This window comes from Dreissena polymorpha, chromosome 8 (assembly GCF_020536995.1).
Source record: "Dreissena polymorpha isolate Duluth1 chromosome 8, UMN_Dpol_1.0, whole genome shotgun sequence".
In the NCBI taxonomy this organism is placed as follows: domain Eukaryota; kingdom Metazoa; phylum Mollusca; class Bivalvia; order Myida; family Dreissenidae; genus Dreissena; species Dreissena polymorpha.
The window spans coordinates 1,650,951-1,674,443 of record NC_068362.1 but is presented as its reverse complement, the minus strand read 5'-3'; the positions used below and the strand labels follow the sequence as shown (position 1 = coordinate 1,674,443).

Below are 23,493 nucleotides of genomic sequence, written 5' to 3'. Positions count from 1 at the left end.
ATCTCAAAGTTTTAAATTTAATAATAAGTTGGAGTGCTTCATACACTGATATAACACTATCCTGGCTGCTAACCTAAGAACAATTTATTACATGATCATAAATAATCATAATAGATGCAATTTTTTATTTCAGAGTACTACACCCTATCATCTAACAGTCAGTTAGGGCTGTTGTCCGAACAACTTTAACATGGTAATTGTAGGCATGAACGGGGTCGCAACACTTTTTTACAAACATTCAAATGTCTGAATAAAATAGACTAAAATGTCTTTGTCTTTGTTTGTGCACATCTTCATTGACAGATTACATTGGGCTATTTTCCACATAATGGATAGTTGGTAAATATAGGTTTGAACGGGAACTTAATATGTTTTCCAGTTTGGTCCAGATTTTTGGCACCTTCATTGTACATCAGGTTCACACCTGTGTAGTGTGACAAACTAAAAACATAACAGTTTTTTTAATTATAATGAAGTTTCCACTAAAAGAAAAAAAAGAACTTCAATTTTTTTAACCAACGTAAAGATCTTAGAGTTAGTTGTCTCCCCTGCGCAAATTGTTCATTCAGCATTTAAAATTAAAGCCGAGTCTTTCCCCAGGAAGAATGACATGATGTACATTAATTCTTTTCTTCGCAAGCTTTTAATCAGTACAAAGGATATACACTAAGGACTGTTATTTTTTTACTAAGAAATTACAAAATTGTCTAAAAAATATATTGCTATGACACCCATGCTCTTATCATAATAACTCTTTTGAATACAAAATAATTAAGCTTTCCAATGATCCAGATTGTTTGATTGCGCAATGGAAAAATGGCAGCCATGTTTGGTCCCATTGTGCTAGTTTTCTTGGCTTGAAATCTTTAACTCTCTATTTTGGCACTAAAAAACTAAACAAGAGCACCGCACAGCAGATGCAAATGCACGGCTGTGGGTGCAGTTTTGAATAAATAAAAGCTTGTCAGAAGAAAAGGAAGAAAGGTAAGTGGTGATGAGGAACTAATCTAGTGGCCCAAAAATTGGTTAGGCGTGTAGAACTCATCAAGGTGCATCTACATATGAAGTTTCAAAGTTGTAGGTGGAAGCACTTTGATTTTAGAGCCTATGTTAAAGTATTATATTAGAGGTCACAGTGACCTTGAACTTTGACCTAGTGACCCAAAAATGGGTGTGGCGTGTAGAACTCATCAAGGTGCAGCTACATATGAAGTTTCAAAGTTGTAATTGCACTTTGATTTAAGAGCCAATGTTAAGGTTTTAGCACGACGCGGACGGCGGACGACAAGCTTTCTATGACAATACCTCGGGTTTTCTCCGAAAACGGCCGAGCTAAAAACAGGGGGGAGGGGTAAACATGGTTGTGTGCTTTACATGAAAAACAAGAATATCAGTGAAAATGATGGATGCTCCCCGATGATGCGCTTTGTCAATCTATGTGTTAATAACCACCTAAAAAAATATATTATCAGCCTTGGTGACCTTGACCTTGACCCCAGTGACCTCAAACTTCATCAAAAGGTAGAGGTGTATGCAAGGTACCTACATGCCAAATATGAAAGTGATTGGTTAAGTATTGAAGGCGCTAATTGAAACGGTAGCAAAAGTGTGACAGAAGGAAGTCTTTTATTAGCCTCGCTGACCTTCACCCCATTGACCTCAAACTTCATCAAAAGGTAGAGGTCCATGCAAGGTACCTACATGCCAAATATGAAAGGGATTGGTCAAGTATTGAAGGCAATATGAGAAACAGTAGCAAAAGTGTGACTGAAGTAAGGAAGTAGCCTCGGTGACCTTGACCTTGACCCCAGTGACCTCAAACCTCATCAAAAGGTAGAGGTCTATGCAAGGTACCTACATGCCAAATATGAAAGCAATTGGTTAAGTATTGAAGGCGCCATGAGAAACGGTAGCATAAGTGTGACAGAAGGAAGTCTATTATTAGCCTCGGTGACCTTGACCTTGACCCCAGTGACCTCAAACCTCATCAAAAGGTAGAGGTCCATGCAAGGTACCTACATGCCAAATATGAAAGCGATTGGTTAAGTATTGAAGGCGCTTACTTGATCAAAAGATGTTCTAAATCCCTGGATCCTGCTTACCGGGATATAATGGGTTTGCCATGTATGGATTCATATCCCCTGAGCACTCATCATCAGACGCTTTTATTATTATTACTGGGTGGAAAATATCTTTTCTGCGTTATTTTTAGAGCGCAACACCAACACATTAACAGCCAAAGGAGGATAAAAGAAGCAACAAAAAATATGAACAATCAAGGAAAAAAAGTACCAACTGTCATAGAAAATTAATCGAACCTGGTGTCGTTTTGATGAGGTTCAACTTGTGTTGGCTTGCACAGTGTGAACCTGTAATTGCTGACTGGATGGTATGTGTATAGCATTAAATAATTTATGAAAAAACTGTTGTTAAAAACATGCAATTAAATATCATGTATTAACTTCGAAGTATAGTTTATTGGTCAAGGAACAAATCCTGCCAAGGCCTCTGGTAGCCATTTCACCACAGCTAAAATGGTTGTTTCTAATTCAGAAGACTCAGAACTTTGGGCAGAAAAGTTGCACTCTTGTTTGACTTCTAGTACACAGATTATTGTCAGTTTGACAATGATATTGCATTCCTGACATTCACATATTTGTGTGGAAAATTTTAATCACGAGTGCTATAACAGTATATTTTACAGACCCACCCATAAGAGCATAGCAGATATGTCAGACTTGCATGTCAGTGAGACAGACACTGACAAGTATGAAATGTGTAGTGTCTGAAGACCTTGTTTTTTGTGTAAAACAAGATCACAAGTTTATTTTGTTAACCCTTTACCATTGATATACTTATTTTCAAGCATTTGTAGTCCCTAAGAAAGTTGCATTTAATTTAAGATCTTTCTTACTACATTCAAGTTTTAAAGGCTTCATTTCCAAACATCAGATACTAATGAGCAGCAAACAGTATAAAACCTGAACAGACTGCGAGTTAGTCACAGGCTGTTCTGGTTTTATGCTATTTGCAAAAGCCATTTTCACTTGGCATCTAAGTGGGAAATGGTTAAAAGTTTATTTTGTTAATCTTTATTATTTTCATTTTTCTTCAGTACAAAAATAACAGAATTGTTACTTGTATTCTGGTAAGTTGAAATTTAATCAGCCTAGTGAAATTTCCAAGCTGGTAGCCGGACCAATCTGGTAGCCTGACCCTGCTTGGTAGCCCAACCCAGCTTGGTAGCCCGACCCAGCTTGGTAGCCAGACCCAGCTGGTAGCTAGACCCAGCTTGGTAGCAAGACCCAGCTGGTAGCCCGACCCAGCTTGGTAGCCAGACCCAGCTTGGTAGCCAGACCCAGCTTGGTAGCCCGACCCAGCTGGTAGCCAGACCCAGCTTGGTAGCCCGACCCAGCTTGGTAATCAGACCCAGCTTGGAAGCCAGACCCAGCTGGTAGCCAGACCCAGCTGGTAGCCAGACCCAGCTTGGTAGCCAGACCCAGCTTGGTAGCCAGACCCAGCTCGGTAGCCCGACCCAGCTTGGTAGCCCGACCCAGCTCGGTAGCCAGACCCAGCTCGGTAGACAGACCCAGCTCGGTAGCCAGACCCAGCTCTGTAGCCAGACCCAGCTCTGTAGCCAGACCCAGCTTGGTAGCCAGACCCAGCTTGGTAGCCAGACCCAGCTGGTAGCCAGACCCAGCTTGGTAGCCAGACCCAGCTGGTAGCCAGACCCAGCTTGGTAGCCAGACCCAGCTTGGTAGCCCGACCCAGCTTGGTAGCCCGACCCAGCTTGGTAGCCCGACCCAGCTTGGTAGCCCGACCCAGCTTGGTAGCCAGACCCAGCTGGTAGCCAGACCCAGCTCGGTAGCCAGACCCAGCTCAGTAGCCAGACCCAGCTCGGTAGGCAGACCCAGCTCGGTAGGCAGACCCAGCTCTGTAGCCAGACCCAGCTTGGTAGCCAGACCCAGCTTGGTAGCCAGACCCAGCTTGGTAGCCAGACCCAGCTTGGTAGCCAGACCCAGCTTGGTAGCCAGACCCTGCTTAGTAGACAGACCCAGCTCGGTAGCCAGACCCAGCTCGGTAGCCAGACCCAGCTCGGTAGCCAGACCCAGCTTGGTAGCCAGACCCAGCTTGGTAGCCAGACCCAGCTCGGTAGCCAGACCCAGCTCGGTAGCCAGACCCAGCTCGGTAGCCAGACCCAGCTCGGTAGCCAGACCCAGCTCGGTAGCCAGACCCAGCTTGGTAGCCAGACCCAGCTTGGTAGCCAGACCCAGCTTGGTAGCCAGACCCAGCTTGGTAGCCAGACCCAGCTTGGTAGCCAGACCCAGCTGTAAGCCCGACCCAGCTTGGTAGCCCGACCCAGCTTGGTAGCCAGACCCAGCTGGTAGCCAGACCCAGCTTGGTAGCCAGACCCAGCTTGGTAGCCAGACCCAGCTTGGTAGCCAGACCCAAATTGGTAGCCAGACTCAGCTGTAAGCCCGACCCAGCTAAAGCTTTAAAAAGCTGTATGCCAAGGCTGATTAAGTAAAGTAATTTTTGCTGCTTACCAATTGTGTCTTGTTCTGAGAAAACTGGGCATAATTCATTGCGTACAGTGTCGTCCCAAATTAGCCTGTGCAGTTCGCACAGGCTAATCAGGGATACCACTTTCCGCCTAAACTTTATTTTCGGTAAGAAGGGACTTCCTTGAAACTAAAAATACCATTAAAGCGGAAAGTGTCGTCCCTGATTAGCCTGTGCGGACTGCACAGGCTAATCTGGGACGACACTTTACGCACATGAATAAAACCCAGTTTTCTCAGAACAAGACACAATTGGTAAAGTAAATTTCAAGAAATGCAAGCATTGTCATGCAAAAACTTTAGCAAAAGATATTTTGAGCAATGTTGTAAGGTAAATTTGGTTAAAGATGGTTTCTAGTGTTGCAATAAGATAAATGCAATAAGATAAATGTCAATAAAGGAAAATTTGAGGGACGACGTAAAGTAAATAAGACCCAAGAACAGTTTGATCAACTTCGTAATGTAAATATGGCACTAGGACATTTTGACTTTTGAGCATATCTGGTTCTAATGTTCTTTTAACCATTTTGTGAATTTGGTCGAGTCACTATTGGATTGGGAAACATCGCGTTTTTTTTAATATTAGGGAAATTAGTGTGTGTTTTTTTTGCAAACAAATACTTTTAAAATGATAAGAAAAATGTGTTCATTATAATATTTTCTTAAGTTAAACCAATAAAGCTTCATAGGGCATTGATCTTAATGTTGCATTTTATTTACAATAACAAACCAACAACAAACAACAGCTGTCACCATAGGATTACGTATGCCCCCTATATGCTTTGATAGAAAATATGAGCATTTTTCGAAAACCTAAACACAGATTTCAAAACCTAAAAGCGGACTCTAAGTTCAAGGTCAAGGTCACAGGGGTCAAATTTTAAGGCGCATGGAAAGGCCTTTTCCATATACACATTTATACCAAATATGAAGGTTATATCTCAAAGGACATAGAAGTAAGGAGCATTTTTCGAAACCTAAAAGCAGATTTCGAAACCTTAACGTGGACCCTAAGTTCAAGGTCAAGGTCACAGGGGTCACAATTTTTGTGCGTATGGAAAGGCCTTGTCCATATACATATACATACTAAATATGAAGGTTATATCTCAAGGTACATAGAAGTTAAGAGCATTTTTCGAAACCTAAACGCAGATTTTGAAACCAAAACACGGACCCCAAGTTCAAGGTCAAGGTCACAGGGGTCAAAATTGTTGTGCGTATGGAAAGGCCTTGTCCGTATACACATGCATACCAAATATGAAGGTTATATCTCAAGGGACATAGAAGTAATGAGCATTTTTCAAAACCTATAGCAAAGTGTGACGGACAGACTGATCACTATAATTATGCCCTGCTTCGGGGGCACATTTTTTTTTGAAAACTTTCAACTGAGAATTTTAGGAAGTCATTTGATAAAAATAGATACTTTTGACATTAGCAATGGGAATAATGGAGCCAAATTTGTCTAAGAAAATACTGCTAAGTAAGGTAAATAAAATAGGATGTAAGCACATTTTGAGCATATCTGGTTCCCACCTTCTCATCCAGCCAAGCATAGAGTGGAACCATCCCTGGTGGACCTCGCTGCAGGCGCCAGTCTTGGTTCCCGGTCCATGGACGCTCGATGTGTGGATCATGTGCAGGTGGTCCTTGGATGGGATCGGCAGGGAGAGGTCCTGAAACGTCTCCTTGGTCGTCGAGACCTGAAGAATGTGTTATTCCGCCTATAGAAAGCGTTATATCACCTATAGAATGTTTTATTCCACCTATAGAAAGTGTTATTCTACTTAAAGCACATGATATTCCACCTATAGAATGTGTTATTCCATCTATAGAACGTGTTATTCCAACTACAAAATGTGTTATTCCAAGAGTTTTCCCACCTATATAAAGTGTTATTCCATCTATGGAACATGTTATTTCCCCAACAAAACATGTAATTTCACCTAAAGAATGTGTTATTCCACCTATAGAACATGTAATTCCACCTATAGAACGTGTTATTCCAGCAAAAGCATATGTTATTACACCTAAAGAACCTGTTATTCCACATAAATCATGTGTTATTCCACCTATATAACGTGCTATTAACATATAGAATGTGTTGTTCCACCTATAGAACAAGTTTTTACAACTATAAAATGTGTTATTCAACCTATAGAACATGTTATAACACCTATAGAATACATTATTTGACCTCAAGAACGTGCTATTCCACCTATAAAATGTGTTATTCTACCTATAGAACGTGTTATTTCCACCTACAGAATGTGTTTTTCCACCTAAAGAAGAGGCTATTCCACCTGAACAACATGCCATCAGCATTCAAGTGTTGCTGCTCTTATGGAATTTGTTGTTTTTCTTTCCTCCTATTACCAAAACCCAGTTAAGGCGGAAAGTGAAGTCCCTAATTAGCCTGTGCAGATTGCACTGGCTAACCTGGGAAGACACTTTATGCACATTCATTAAGCCAAATTTTTCCAAAGCAAGACTAAAATCACCAAGAGTTTTGTCACAGACTGAAATAATTTCATTATTAAAGGCACTTACCCTTTCGCATGTAAGACATTGCACGGAGCTGTTCAATTTCCCATCAAACACATCTGATATCACGCTCCTGTAATGCACCGTTTTCCCTGGCCCTGGAAAATGTTCAAGGTTTTCAAAAGAATCAGAACCTTTGTGACAATACTGCATGTAAACCAATAAGCAACAAGCGATGTGTCTGTCAGAAACACACTGCTCCCTATTGCGCCGCTTTGAAATAAAATTTCAATTTATCATTTGGCAGGTTTAGAAATTATCTCCCTTTTAAAGCTTATTTCTTCCCTTGAATTGTATTTTTTGACATTTGACCTTGAAGGATTACCTTGACCTTTCACCACTCAAAATGTGCAGCTATATGAGATACACATGCATGCCAAATATCAACTTGCTATCTTCAATATTCAAAAAGTTATGACCAAACTTTAACAAAGGGTAAAGTTTTAGGAAAGAACAAGAGATGTGTTTGTCAGAAACACAATGCCCAGGGCTTCCCCTGGCCCAAAAATTTCTGTAGCCAACATTTTAGCCAACTGGATTTTTTTGAAGCCAAATTTTAGAAACTGTAGCCAAAGTATTAGCAAAGCATTCGGAACCGCCTGTTGTATAGGCTACAGTAGTGTTAAAGAAGAAACTAAACAAAGAAGCTTTAATATGTTTATTACTATAATCATCATGTGTGCATAACAAAAAAAACACAGTTGTGCAGCAAAGTACACATTAGTCATAGCCGACACACAGCCGCTTCACTTTTGGATATTGCTGCAGCCTGCGCATTTGTCAAAGATGTTTTCAGACTATAGACGCTTGTGAGGCCTCTTTGTGATCTGAAATAAACAAAATCAAATATGCTAAATTTCAAAACAACAAGATGTGTTTGTGAAACACAATGTCCCCCTATATGATGTTTGACATTGTAGGATGACCTTGACCTTGTGAAGGATGACCTTGACCTTGACCTTTCACCTCTCAAAATGTGCAGCTCCATGAGATAAACATGCATGCCAAATATCAAGTTGCTATCTTGAATATTGAAATACTGCAAAAGCGTACATTAAATTAGTGATTTTGACCCATATATCTTCAATATTGCAAAAGTATTCATAAAATAAGCGATTTGGGCCATATATATTTGACCTCTGACCTTGAAGGATGACCTTGACCTTGACCTTTCACCGCTCAAAATGTGCAGCTCCATGAGATGCACATGCATGCCAAATATCAAGTTGCTATCTTCAATATTGCAAAAGTATTTATAAAATGAGCGATTTTGGCCACATATAATTGATCTCTGACCTTGAAGGATGACCATGACCTTGACCTTTCACCACTCAAAATGTGCAGCTCCATGAGATACACATGCATGCCAAAAATCAAGTTGCTATCTTCAATATTGCAAAAGTATTCATAAAATGAGCGATTTTGGCCACATATATTTGACCTCTGACCTTGAAGGATGAGCTTGACCTTGACCTTTCACCACTCAAAATGTGCAGCTTCATGAGATACATATGCATGCCAAATATGAAGTTGCTATCTTCAATATAGCAGACAGACAGACAGACAGAGCAAAAACAATATGTCCCCCACTACTATAGTGGGGGACATAAAAAGCTCATTTTGAAAAGTGTCAATATATATTTATTATGAACATAAATTATTATTGTTATTTTTAATATATTATTTATAATATAAACAATATTCAAGTATATACATTTTAATATTAATGATTGTCATTCTTTTTTATTACCTTTTGATTTTTCATGTTTTGAAATGTTGTCTTTTTTCAACATACTACACCCAGGTGTGAATGAATTTGATTTTTGAAACTGTATACATATTTTGCAAAACATGGTTTTTGATTTTGCGTTATAATCTAACCACATGAATTCCGAAAGCCAAATATCTTTGAACGATCTATTGTCAGATTTGATTTTTTTGAGACCGATTCAATAAATTCGTCAGCGTCCAAAGGACGCTTATTGCCTAAGGTTGCCATAATGGAAAACGCAATTCTGACAATGTTTAGGCTTATATTCCCATAAACCTGTCGTCATTCACAATTGCAACACATTAAGACTATGATCTTTAACAAACATTGCAAACAATTAACAAACTACTCGAAATTAAAATCAATTATCAATTTCTTTACTTGCGTTCATTGTGTGACTTAGTTGATAAGTCGCTAACTGCTATTACTCAAATTGATTGGAATCGGAAGCAGTCTTTAATCAGTGTTTATTGTTTACCTTAGCCGATAAGATGTACGATAACACCTTTTGTTTTAACACCAGCAAGCGTTCTATAATACATAGATGGTGCCAGTACACAATGCACCAGCAAGTTTGCTTTGTTTCGATGACCGGTTCTGACCGGTGTTGCAGCAGACTGCATATCAAATTTTCTGGTTAATAACACGATGATGTATTGACACACAGTCGACGGTTAAAGAGTTTACTATCTGGGATGGTACTTGACAGGCAAAAAACGTTTCGCCGAGCATTTTCGCCAACCGAGAATTTTATTCGCCGAATTTTAAAAACGTTTCGCCGAGCATTTTCGCCAACCGAGAATTTTATTCGCCGAATTTGCGAAACTTTCACCAACGGCGAATTTGGCGAACAACAGCGGAAGCCCTGAATGCCCCCTACTGCCCCGCTTTGATACATGTTTTTTTACCTTTGACCTTGACGGATGACCATGACATTTCATCACTTAAAATGTGCAGCTCCATGAGATACACATGCATGCCAAATATCAAGTTGCTATGTGAAGGGACATAGAAATTATGAACATTTCTCGAAACCTAAACGCGAAACCTTAATGCAAAGTGTGACGGAAAGACGAACAGACAGACAGCCCGACGGACGGTCCAATCACTATATGCCCTCCTTCGGGGGCATAAAAATACAATGATATTTGACCTTTGACTTTGAAGGATGACCTTGACCTTGACTTTTCACCACTCAAAATGTGCAACTCCATGAGATACACATGCATGCCAAATATGAAGTTGCTATCTTCAATAATGCAAAAGTTTTCAAACTTTAACCAGGGTAAAGTTTTGGGACCGAATGACAGACAGGTAAAAAACAATATACCCCCTTTTTTTCGAAGAAGGGGGCATAAAAATTGCATGCAAACCTATGTAACAATTATGCATGTAAACCTGTGTGTCAAAACTGACTTCAATATTATTTCTTAAAAATTGTGTGATACTCTTCCCAGACTATAATTACCCCGTGCTGTTTTAAAACCTCCAGCTTGCTTAAACTTTGCTGACTTCACATTAAGGTCCCGATCGGACGACCCAGATGTGGTCCGTAAATGGCGGCGACTTTTCATTGGGTCAGCCTCAGCATCAACATAGTCCCCGGGATCACTTTTCTGGTCCTCAGAGCCCACACTTGTATTGTCTGCCATATTTTTCATAGATTTGTTTGCAGCATCCTTGAAATCTTTCAAATCTTTAAAACTTCCATTCTTTCCATCATTCATTTTTGAAAGCTTCGATTTTGATTTACGCTGCTTTCCCAGTTCTCGTGGGCTACTAGAAGACAGATTTAATTTCGACATCTCGCTCAATTGTTCTTCATCCGTCAATTCATTCGGATCTATGAAATCCTTCTCGCTCCCCAAGGCTGAGTCACACGTCTCGTACTCGTAATCCGATTGGCTGCTTGAGCTACTAGTGTCCAATTGGAACGGCTTATCTGGATTTCTCTGACCAATCACAGGCGAGCTTGAGGACTCATGAATACTAGGCCCCTCCTCTTGGTCGTCAGTCTCTTTAATGATTGGCTGCTTCAATTCTTCATGTAACTGGTCCATGAAACAGCGAAGAAACTCCTGGGTGTCCTGGAAAACATGTAAACAATGTCAAAATTATAATCATTTAAACATGAACTAGCAGTTGGCAACACTTTCCCTAAAAACATGTGTATCTTTATGTGTGTCAAGTATTTCAGCACGAGTTAGTGAGATGGAATAATACAATATTGAACTCAAATCCTAAATCCAGGAGTTAGTTTATATTGCCTAAAACCACTGGTGTTTTTGTTTTCGCCATTTTCTTAACAGGCCCAAGGTCCATTGGCAACAAGATGCGTTTGTGAAACACAATGTCCCCCTATATGACGTTTGACCTTGTAGGATGACCTTGACCTTGACCCTTCACCACTCAAAATGTGCAGCTCCATGAGATACACATGCATTTCAAATATAAAATTGCTAGCTTCAATATTGCAGAAGTGACATTACATGAGCAATTTTGACCCATATATTTGACCTCGAAGGATGACCTTGACCTTGACCTTTCACCACTCAAAATGTGCAGCTCCATGAGATACACATGCATGCCAAATATCAAGTTGCTATCTTCAATATTGCAAAAGTATTTATAAAATAAGCGATTTGGGCCACTTATATTTGACCTCTGACCTTGAAGAATGACCTTGACCTTGACCTTTCACCACTCAAAATGTGCAGCTCCATGAGACACATATGCATGCCAAATATCAAGTTGCTATCTTCAATATTGCAAAAGTACTCATACAATGAGCGATTTTGGTAACATATATTTGACCTCTGACCTTGAAGGATGACCTTGACCTTGACCTTTCACCACTCAAAATGTGCAGCTTTATGAGATACACATGCATGCCAAATATCAAGTTGCTATCTTGAATATTGAAATACTGCAAAAGCGTACATTAAATTAGTGATTTTGACCCATATATTTGACCTTTGACCTTGAGGGATGACCTTGACCTTGAGCTTTCACCACTCAAAATGTGCAGCTCCATGAGATACATATGCGTGCCAAATATCAAGTTGCTATCTTCAATATTGCAAAAGTTATTGCAAATGTTAAAGTTGGCGCAAACAGACAGACAGACAGACCAACCAACAGACAGGGCAAAAACAATATGTCCCCCACTACTATAGTGGGGGACATAAAAATGGCATTGTTTGATCAAAATCAGGTCATTGGTATTTTTTGTGGGTTTTTTGCTAGCCAATATTTTTAAATGAGAATCAAGAGTTTTCAATATTATACTTAAAAAGGTTTTACTTATGGAGCTTGATAGAAAGATAACCTAACTTTTTTAATATATATATACAGCGTTTTCATTAGGAGGCGGCCGGCGGCCGATTTGACCGCCTCAAATGTTATTTGGGCCGGCTCAAATTCGGAACAAAAATCTAAAAAATATCGGCAAATGTTCACGACGATGACGATATGTTTAGTATTCGTTTATTGAATGTCTGTAACGGATGTAAACAACCGTAACCGATATATGTTAACTGCTTTCTAATTGGTCGTTTTGATAAAATTGTCCAATCGCGAAGCGGGTAACATGAGTGTTCAACTTTGATTAAAGGTCACGAACTGACAATGAAAACATGTCTAAAAAAACGAATTTTTCTTTTGTGTTTCGAGTAAGACCGATAGTTCGCTGTTGAAGTTATTTGTTCCAGTTTTGTTAACGTTTATCATTTACCGGCACCTCCGGATGAATGCACTTTCCTGTTACATTTCGGTTTAATTTTCGACATATTTCGTTGATGGTTCCGATTATGCCAATGTTTGGTTTCTCCACGGAGTTTTGAACCTCCGAACCGTAAGTTGATTTATTTATTACCACATTTTACAGGAGAGAAAGTCTTTCATAAGGATAATCTCCTGATATCGTCATGATTAAGGTTGGAGTTTGCCTATGCACAATGCCTAAAATGCTAAATATATGGAATTGGCACTGCAATGTTTAGCTATGTCCAAATTTGTATTGGAAAAAATTGACCAAAAGAAGCTTCCTCGGCAACATATTTAAATCCTAAGATTGCCTCAGCTTGGGCATAGGTTGCGCGATTTTTTTGTAAAATCTGCATTGCCAAACTGCCAAATATTTCTTAAAATTGTTATGCTAGGAGAATCTATGCCCAAATTGTATGCATCTTTTCCAGGCCTCTGACAAAATTTTAATGTCATCCATGATCTTGAACAGTGTCTTCTATATTTAATGAGCCATTTGTACTGTTCTTTAAAAAAAAAGTTCAAAAGTAAAAAAAATTCTGAATTGATGTTCAAAAGTAAAATTCAATCTGAAAAAAACATGCTACATTTCCATATTGATTATTTTACTATTTAACTTAAGTCCTGAAGCCAAGCAGCCTATCAAGTCAGCAGTCAAGCTGTGGCTAGGCAAGAAGGAGAGGCGGAAGATTCCCCCGAAGCAGCCAAGGGCCTCAGCATCAGCACCAGTTCTTACACTTGTGGATGCTAGGGTCCAAACCGATGTTACTGAGGGGAATGATGAGCTGAGCCTGATTAAAGACAGCTGTCAATATAGCCATACAAAAACTTAACCTGGCATCAAAGGAATATGACCTAGACTCAGATAGTGAATCATCGGATGATGATTTTTTAGCAGCTAGATTAGAATCACATCAAACTGTTTTATTTTGGAAAATTAATTATTAAAAGTCGAATTGGTGTTACATGATTTTTATGTGTTTTTTATACATATACATGTATATCTGTTTTTATCAAAATCTTGATAATTGCAGTGTTGATGTAAACTGAGGACTTTATTTTTCCTTTACCATTCACATAAATATCCTCTGAGCAGAATTATGTACATTATGTGCCCAAAATCGCTCAGAGGCCACGATTCGGCACCTTTATTTCAAAAATGTTCAGGGGGAGCATGCCCCCGGACCTCCCTAGCAACTCGCACCTTCGGTGCTTGCACAAGTTGGCCACCGTAAATAACTCAAAAGCCTGCTACACAAAATCCTAATGAAAACCCTGCATATATATATATATATATCTTTTTAAACCTTCTATTTGGAATTTAAGGCTGTCCTAAAGCAAAATATATAACTTTTGACATTGGGGATCAAATTCACCTAAAACAAACACTGGTTCCCTTACCTGTTGTGAGTAGCCTCTGAACATCGGATGGACAGTCTTAATACCGTTGACCACACTGCTGGGAACCAGGTAACTGGGTCTGAAATAAAAGAGAGTTATGTCACGACAGATGGTCCAGCAGTTTGAGCACTAGATTTTTTCTCCAAGGGTTAGTGGTCTGAGCCCAGGTGAGGATAACTTTTTTTCTTTCTTTGTATTCCTGTTTTATACTGGAACTCTTTATTTCCTATGTTTACATTTATAAATGTAAAGTATCTAGTGACAAACTTCAAAACATGCCAAAATCTGTGAAAAGGTCACTTTACAATTGTCATTTTAAGTGTACCCTCTTTTTGTTGTTTTCTTTCTAAAATATCTCACATCTTAGTTTCAAATTGTTTTGTTCTTGTTCATCGAAATTATGCCTTTCTAGTTCATTTCCAGTAATATGACATACCTACAAACATTGACTGATATAACAAGGGACAAAATTGTCACAAAACCAGGTTTTCAGTTGAAAAAAAGTCTGATAAAGGGAGACAATTCAAAATGTGTATTGTTAACCCCCTTGTGTAAAATTGACCTTGATTTCAATTAGAAAATAAGTCTGATAAAGAGAGACAACTTAAAATCAAAATGTGCATTGTTACTGATTGTTTATTGTTACATAGTTGTTTCAAAATAAATCTTTTTTTAGTTGCGGCCACCTTGACCTTGGAGATATTGACGTAATTCTTTCTCGCGACACACCATCCAATAATGGTGAACAAATGTGCCAAATGATTTTAAAATGTCACAATGAATGACATAGTTATGGCCCAGACAAGCTCATTTTTGGCCATTTTTGACCTTCAAACTCAAATTGTGACCTTGACCTTGGAGATATCGACTTGATTCTTTCGCACGACACACCCTCTTATGATGGTGAACAAATGTGCCAAATGATTTTAAAATCTCACAATGAATCACAAAGTAATGGCCCAGACAAGCTCATTTTTGGCCATTTTTGACCTTCAAACTCAAATTGTGACCTTGACCTTGGAGATATCGACGTAATTCTTTCGCGCGACACACCGTCTAATGATGGTGAACAAATGTGCCAAATGATTTTAAAATCTGACAATGAACGTCAAAGTTATGGCCCAGACAAGCTCATTTTTGGCCATTTTTGACCTTCAAACTCAAATTGTGACCTTGACCTTGGAGATATCGACGTAATTCTTTCGCGCGACACACCGTCTAATGATGGTGAACAAATGTGCCAAATGATTTTAAAATCTGACAATGAACGTCAAAGTTATGGCCCAGACAAGCTCATTTATGGCCATTTTTGACCTTCTAACTCAAATTGTGACCTTGACCTTGGAGAAATCGACGTAATTCTTTCGCGCGACACACTGTCTAATGATGGTGAACAAATGTGCCAAATGATTTTAAAATCTGACAATGAACTACAAAGTTATGGCCCAGACAAGCTTGTTTCACCCACCAGCCCGCCCGCCTACATCGCCAATCTAATAACCAGTTTTTTTCTTCAGAAAACCTGGTTAAAAACTTTCTGTTTACGTGATATACAAACATATATCAGGAAGTCCTCACAGTCTAATGCCGCTTTTATGGCATTTTTTGTTTTAAGGAAGTATTTCCTTGGCAAAAATCCATTTTAAGCAGAAAGTGTTGTCCCTGATTAGCCTCTGTGGACTGCACAGGCTAATCTGGGACAAAACTTTATGCACATGCATTAAGCCTCATTTTCCAAAGGCGCTACTCACATATTCAACCTAACACACACCTTTTCTTGTGCCACATCTCCAGCATAAGTTTCATGTAGTTCATGCTGAGCTTGGGCGTCTTCTCTGGGTGCACGAAGCCAGGGCAGTCGAGAAAGAACCGGGTCAATGGTGGGCTGGAAACAGTAGAAATAAATGATCCGTGCTCTGAGATACAAGGCTAAATGCACGTGCATTAAGTGCAGTTTCAGATTAGCCCCTGCAAAATACCCACAGGCTTAACAAGGACAACACTTTTTCCTTTCATGGTATTTTTCTACAAAGTGACTGCACAGGCTATTATGGGATGACACTTTACGCGAATGCATTAAGCCTCTTCATCCCAGAGAAAAGCTCAAATAAATTCAAAGCTGCACGTATCAAAGTAGCATTCATATTAATATTCACAATTTCCAGAAAGTTGATCATTGTGAAACACAATGCCCCCTATTGCGCCGCTTTGAAGCCATATATTTGACCTATGACCTTGAAGGATGACCTTGACCTTTCACCACTCAAAATGTGCAGCTCCATGAGATACACATGCATGCCAAATATCAAGTTGCTATCTTCAATATTGCAAAAGTTATGACCAAGGTTAAAGTGTTGGGACAGAATGACAGACAGAATGACGCACAGAATGACAGACAGGCCAAAAACAATATACCACCGATCATTAGATCCGGGGGCATAAAAAACTTGTTAACAAAAATTATTGAACACATGTTAGCAAAACTAAATGAAACAGCTGTTTTTTCTTGTTTAGAAAGAAAAATATAAAATAATCAGAATTTTTTATCATTATTATTTTCACTGTTATCTTTCTCAAGCATCAGACCAATCTTCAAAGCTAACTTAGTTAATGTCAACTGAACAATCAGACAGTCTCCATATATCCAAATAATTTGTCAATTTTTGGCCCCAACTTTGACCAAATAACCACCCTGCCTTACCAGTTAGACAGGGCCTGCAAGGCTGCATTCAGGTAACAGGTGTTGCCAAGGTTTTGTAGCCCAGTCAGTCCTGAAATACCAGCATTAACGCTTCAAAATTCACTTTCATAAGCAAAGACGACATGAATTAAAGTGGGGGGGGGAAAAAACATGTATCAGCAATTTTTTTATTCTTTATAACGTACTAATGAAAGGAACTTTCCGAATTAAGAAAAAATTGCAAAATTCCCAATTTCCATCTGAAAAATTCTCAATAGGAAGGAAAGTTCAGTCAATTTCTTTCCATAAGTAGATCATCTGCAATTGAACTTTTAACCCTTTGCATGCTGGGATATTTGTCGTCTGTTAAAATGTTGTCTGCTAAATTTCTAAAATTAGCATTTTCTTATATTTTTTTCCAAGAATACTATCAGAACAGCAAACAGTTTGGATCCTGATGAGACGCCACGTTTTGTGGCGTCTCATCTGGATCCAAACTGTTTGCAAAGGCCTTCAAAATTCGGTTCCAGAGTGGAAGGGTTAAAATTAGGGCCGACACTGAACATTTCACAGAGGTTATGTAAAAGAATATGTAAAAGTGTTATTGCAATTTAGTAACAAGCAATTTAAATGACCCATAATTCCCAATATTAGGTTCTCATGACACGAATTTTCCCAATTTTATGCTTTTTCGCATAAAATATTTTCCCAATCAGCACAGTGCCAGTACTTATACCAATTGGGAAAACAAAATTGCTGTGTATACAATTCTGCAACATTAATTATAACTTTTGGTTTAACTGAACTTTAATCTTTAAATCATCACAAGAGCTGACTTACAAATCATTCCACTTTAAAAATAATCATATTCTGTCAATGACATTTAAGAATGGCATACACTTTAGTTAAAAGCAGTAGTTTTTATACCTTAGCATTCAGCTGGTGCTGACAAATGGTTAAGTAGTATACATACATATATTTGGTACATAGCTTAACCTATTTGGAAAATAGAAAAACAAACTAGGATGTCAAATTACCGTAAATCCGCGAATATAATACAACTTGTGTATAATACGCACCCCTGAGTTTGGTAAAAATTTATCGTCAAAATTAAAAATCCGAGCAAAATACGCACTAAAAAAATCAGTGTCCGAAATCGGCCAATTCTGAAAAATTTTGTCAATTTATTTTTGGGTTGTGAAAATAGCAAATCAATTTGGTGTTATCAACCATCTGTTTCACAGTAATACCCCGGTATATTGATCGTGATGTGTTATCGTGTTGTTGTCATGACAATTGCATAATAAATATGTCTGTCTATTGTTTATATTACCGTTGATTGTTACCGATAACACTGGTGGACCACCTGCTGACACCCGGGTCAAGCAGTCATAATTGCAAAAGAAAGAAACAGATACGCTGTTGTTGTTTTTTTAACATTTAATTCCATTTGACAATATTCAGGACGATAATAATTATAATAATAATGAAATAATAAGTAGACAAAGTGGTTACTTCCATTTTAATAGTAGTCTAGATGAATTACTCTTCCGAAGTGTTACAAACTCGATACTTTAATTAAAGTTTAAATACAATTAAACCGCTTGTGTTTTTATAGTATCCCTTTGATTAAAATACGCCGCTGTCATTAAGGATAGTTTGGGAGTAAACAAGAGGGCCTGAAAGGCCCAAAGTCGCTCACCTGAGATAACAAGATATTATTGGGACAAATCTTCTGACCAAGATCGGAAAATAAATGTTGCCTCGAGTGTTAACAAGGTTTTATTATAGCCATATAAGGAAAAATGCCCTGCCCCCTTGCAGCCATGTTTTTTAGCCAACCGGCATCATTTTTGAACTCTTCCAAGATATTATCAGGATGAATCTTCTGACCAAGTTTCATGAAGATCGGACAGTAAATGTGGCCTCTAGAGTGTTAACAAGATTTTACTATAGCCATATAAGGAAAAATACCCCGCCCCTTGGAAACCATTTTTTCAAGCAAACATAATTATCTTCGAACTCATCCAAGATATCATTGAGACCAATCTTCTGACCAAATTTCATGAAGATTGGACAATAAATGTGGCCTCTAGAGTGTTAACAAGGTTTTACTATAGCCATTTATAGCCATATAAGGAAAAATGCCCCACCCTGGTGGCCATGTTTTTAAAGCAACCAAAATAATTTTTTCAAACTCATCCAAGATATCATTGGGACAAATCTTCTGACCAAGTATAATGATGATCAGAACATAAATGTGACCTCTAGAGTATTAACAAGGTTTTACTATAACCATATAAGGAAAATAGCCTCGCCCCTGTGGTGGCCATGTTTTTCAACCAGCGGCATCATTTTTGAACTCGTCCAAGATATTATTGGGATGAATCCTCTGACCGAGTTTAATGAAGATCGGACCATAAATGTGGCCTCTAGAGTGTTAACAAGATTTTACTATAGCCTTATATAGCCATGTAAGGAAAAAATGCCCCGCCCCTTGGCAGCCATGTTTTTCAAGCAAACATAACCATTTTCGAACTCATCCAAGATATCATTAAGACAAATCTTCTGACCATATTTCATCAAGATTGGACAATAAATGTGGCGTCTAGAGTGTTAACAAGGTTTTACTATAGCCATATAAGGAAAAATGCCCCGCCCCCTGGTGGCCATGTTTTTCAACCAACAGGCAGCATTGTCGAACACGTCCAAGATATTATTTGGATGAATCTTCTCTTGTACGTACATAAGTGGATCAGTACAACTAGTCAGGAGTCCAATGCCATTCCAGTATTTATTCCACTCCACTTCATAGCAAGGGGTTTGAAATGGCATTTCTTATGATTCGTTCTGGGAAAAATAGGCTTAACGAATGTGCCTAGAGTCGCCCCAGACAAGCCTGTGCAGTCTAATCAGATATGACACTTTCCGCCTTAACTTGATTTTTGTGAGAATAGACTTCTTTGAAACAAGAAGTATCAAAAAAGCAGGAAACGGATGGCCATAATAAGCCCGCGCAGATAATCTGGCACACCACTTGACACACATCCATAAAGCCCCAACTTCCAAGAGCAAGGCTCAATAAAAAAACAATTGAGTCATGTTCTGACAAAACTGGGCTTAATGCATGTGCTATGTCGTCCCAGATTAGCCTGTGCAGTCCGCACAGGGACGACACTTTCCGCTTTTATGGTATTTTTAGTTTCAAGGAAGTCCCTCCTTGCCGAAAATCAAGTTTAGGCGGAAAGTGTCGTCCATGATTAGCCTGTGCGGACTGCACAGGCTAATCTGGGATGACACTTTACGCACATGCATTATGCCCAGTTTTCTCAGAACGCGGCTCAATTATGCATTTCACTAGTATCTTTTTTGCACCAATATAATCAGTAGCAACAGACGCTGATAAATGTGAAATCCACCTCGTGGTGTCGTGTCCTGTGATGTCCCCCCTCCACCTCTTGGGTTTCCTGTGATGTCCCCCACCCACCTTTTGGTTCTTGGATGTCCCCCACCCACCTCGTGGTTTTCCGTGATGTCCCCCACCCGCATTTTCGTCCTCTGCTTCGGTATCTGAGTCGTCCCCGCCAAACGGGCCATACTGTGGTGAGCCACCTAGCACCCCGTGCTGTGGGTAACTCTCCGGAGACAACTCCTCGCCAATCTCCTGGCCTGTGGCTGGGGCGAGCTGCTCAGGAATACTGCAGAAAACAATGTCAGATAGAATAGAAACTTACTTTTTTGCATCATTCTGCCCATTTTGTGAACCCATCTCTGGTAGTTTTGCAAGGCCAGCCAAAGCGAAATCAGCCCCAAACAAAGGAATTATCATATTACCGGTATATAAAATTTATTTTAAACAAAACAATATCAGACAATATTATAAGATTGCTTAATGACTCAATGCCCTTTTATGAGCCCAAATCTTCATGTTTTTTTTTAAAGTAAACAGATTAAATGCAGGAAAACAGTTCCAAGCTTTTTAAAAAGCTAGTTGCCAAATTTTGAAGATGAATTCCAAGGACATACTTGCCCCTTGGCCAAAAAGCAACTATTTCTATCCCTGGTAAGTTTATTTAGAAATAAAAATGGCAAACAAAATCTAGCAGAGGAAATTGTATAATTAAATCAATGCTGTTTCCATACATCTTAGGCTAATCAGAGACAACTCTGTACGCACTGTGAAGCTTATCTGGGACAATACTTAACCCTTTGCATGCTGGGAAATTTGTCGTCTGCTAAAATGTCATCTGCTGAATTTCTAAAATTAACATTTTCTTCGATTTTTTCAAAAAATACTATTAGAATCAATAGCAAACAGTTTGGATCCTGATGAGACGCCATGTTCTGTGGCGTCTCATCTGGATCCAAACTGTTTGCAAAGGCCTTCAAAATTCTGTTCCAGCACTGAAAGAGTTAAGTTCAGCTCTCCAACACTGAGGCTTCAATGACTCACTCACATGAAGGGTGGGTAGTTCTTGGTGTGGTACACCTCCATCTCACAGTTGTAACACCAGATCCTCTGCGTGGTCAGGTTGATGGCCAAACAGTGGGCCTGAGTCTGAAACAGGATGGGGATTCAGGAAACTATGAGAGCCTACAGGACTTACTCTTCCATTTCTAAATAAGCCAATGGCTACAAATAAGGAAATTTGGCTAAACACACATCCATTTGGCTACAAGGTTTTTTACATGATCACCGTAAAATATCAAAAATAATAAGAATTCAGACATTAAAAGGTAAATTTGGCAACAGAAAATTTTAAGCCAGAGGAAGCCCTGGCCTACATTTTATGACACAAAGGATTCCAATAGATTTTTGGATTCAGGAGTCAAATGACTCCATGCTTGAAGTTTTCAGGGCTCAAATGATATCATCATATGATCAGGGGTAAAAATACTTCAGCATAGAGATCATAATGTGTTTCAGAATATTGGTTAAGTACTATGAAAATGTTTTTTTGCCTAAACTTAAGTGTCAGCAAATAAACACAACTTAATTTCCCACTTTTAGTAAAAACAACATAATTTTTCTAAATTTAAACCCCCTGGCAACTTTCTCAAATAGGTGAAAAAAAACAACACTGCTTAAGAATGAGGAAAAAACATGCATTTAAACTCACATCTGCGTGGTGTGAACTATGGTCATTGGTTGATTCCCCACAGCCGACGTATGAACACCTTCCAATCAGACAAAGCCACAGGTTCCTGTCTGTGACATTACATGAGTCGCATTTTTCATGCTGTGAATAGAATGCTAAAATTAAGATGAGTCATGGGAAAATGGCTAAATGAATGTCGTAATCGTTTGTGTAAAGGAATTAATTTAAGTCCCTTTAAAATGAAAACCCAGTCTCTGCTCAATGGTTTTACCGTGTCATGTGGAAGCAAGAAGGTACTTTGCCATAAATACAGTTACTGTTGTTTTAAATGCCTTGGTATTGTTGTTTTTCTGCAGTTAATAATCTATTTAAAAATCAACAAAACAAAAGTGAAATCTGTTGCATGTTTTCCTTTTTTATTTTACTTACTTACTTTTATAATTTTGTCTTTTTTACAGCTGTTTTTTATATAATAAAATGTCAATTGATTCATACCTTACATCATGGCTGCATTTTTGTACTTACAAAACTGATTTACTGTTAAGAAGATGTGGATACAGTTAGTTTACATTAAAAGATAATGTGTTACATCAGCAAAATACCTTCTGAGCCTGCCGAATCTGTTCCCATGAAACATGCCTGATCCCCAGTACATGGTTGCAACGGGACTCTTTCCCTGTCATTTTCAGCAAATGTTACTTTCCTAGAGAAAATGAAGCTGAAAATGAGACCAACTTAATAAAAAAAAAACTATTGGCTTCTTTAAAAGCATGTGAAAAGTTTGACAAATATTCAATTAAATTTGACTTTCTCGCTATATGTCACTCAGTGTTTCATCTACACTGTGTAGATGAAACACATGTACACCATTTTAATTTTATAACGCGTCATCTGGTTGGTTGTTCTCATTGTGTTGGCCAATGATATGGCGTATTAGAACGGAGCATTCGATCGACAAAATATGACAGCAAAACACAGACATGTAGCGAGAAAGTCGAATTTATTTGAATATTAAAGTTATTAACCGAGCAGGAGATCGGTTAGTAGGGTAATCTCGTTGCATTTACTGTCTTTTAACGAATCCAGTTGCATTTTGTCGGCAACTGCATGGGAACATGTGTGTTTTCGATGAAAAAGGTCATGTCCAGTGTTCCACAATCTTTCAGCAATAGGCATATAGTGCGTTTCATACCATGTGTATATAGAATACCTATATGAGGGTTATTTTTTCAAACTATGAATTTTTGTCAATATTCGTTGTTGAAAAGTCAAACCATACACAATAGGTGCACATTTAACAATCTGGAACCCCTGGGGTAAGCTCGGTGGGAGGGGGGGTAGGGTCCCGGGGGGGCGGGGGGGGGGGATAGGGTCCCGGGGAGGGGGGGGGGGAGGAGCAAATTTATGATACTGCTGCCTGTGAATAAGCCTGGTCCATTTGGAGCACAATAAGCATGAACCAAAATGACCGGAATTTTCAGACAGGGCCGTCAAAGTTGCTTGGGCCCCAAGTTGGGGCTAAAAGAGCTTGCTATCCGTTCGACCGTTGTTCATGAATGACCAACACGATTTACTTGCAGATGAAAATAATGGGAACCATACTTGGAATTAACAAGAAGGCTTAACCTGGTCTGAATGAATATTGCGCGTCTGATGAAAAATACACATGAC

At 38.9% G+C, this 23,493-nt stretch overlaps 1 protein-coding gene across 6 annotated transcripts in view; it reads right to left on the bottom strand.

The window, feature by feature from the left end:
• Window positions 1-23,493, bottom strand: part of LOC127842729 (ubiquitin carboxyl-terminal hydrolase 20-like) — a 60,517-nt gene that overhangs the window by 36,763 nt on the left and 261 nt on the right. For 4 of the 6 annotated variants that reach the window (XM_052372405.1, XM_052372409.1, XM_052372407.1 and 1 more), the window contains exons 2-11: window positions 22,425-22,525; window positions 21,844-21,963; window positions 21,181-21,281; window positions 20,240-20,421; window positions 16,745-16,814; window positions 15,815-15,928; window positions 14,044-14,122; window positions 10,346-10,964; window positions 7,113-7,204; window positions 6,099-6,265 (exon numbers count right to left, since the gene is read on the bottom strand). In XM_052372405.1, coding sequence (XP_052228365.1) covers window positions 6,099-6,265; window positions 7,113-7,204; window positions 10,346-10,964; window positions 14,044-14,122; window positions 15,815-15,928; window positions 16,745-16,814; window positions 20,240-20,421; window positions 21,181-21,281; window positions 21,844-21,963; window positions 22,425-22,505 — 1,625 coding nt within the window. In that variant the 5' untranslated portion in view covers window positions 22,506-22,525. Of the gene's footprint in view, window positions 1-6,098; window positions 6,266-7,112; window positions 7,205-10,345; window positions 10,965-14,043; window positions 14,123-15,814; window positions 15,929-16,744; window positions 16,815-20,239; window positions 20,422-21,180; window positions 21,282-21,843; window positions 21,964-22,424; window positions 22,541-23,493 lie in introns of all 6 variants that reach the window. The other 2 variants (XM_052372406.1, XM_052372410.1) reach the window with 2 other exon arrangements.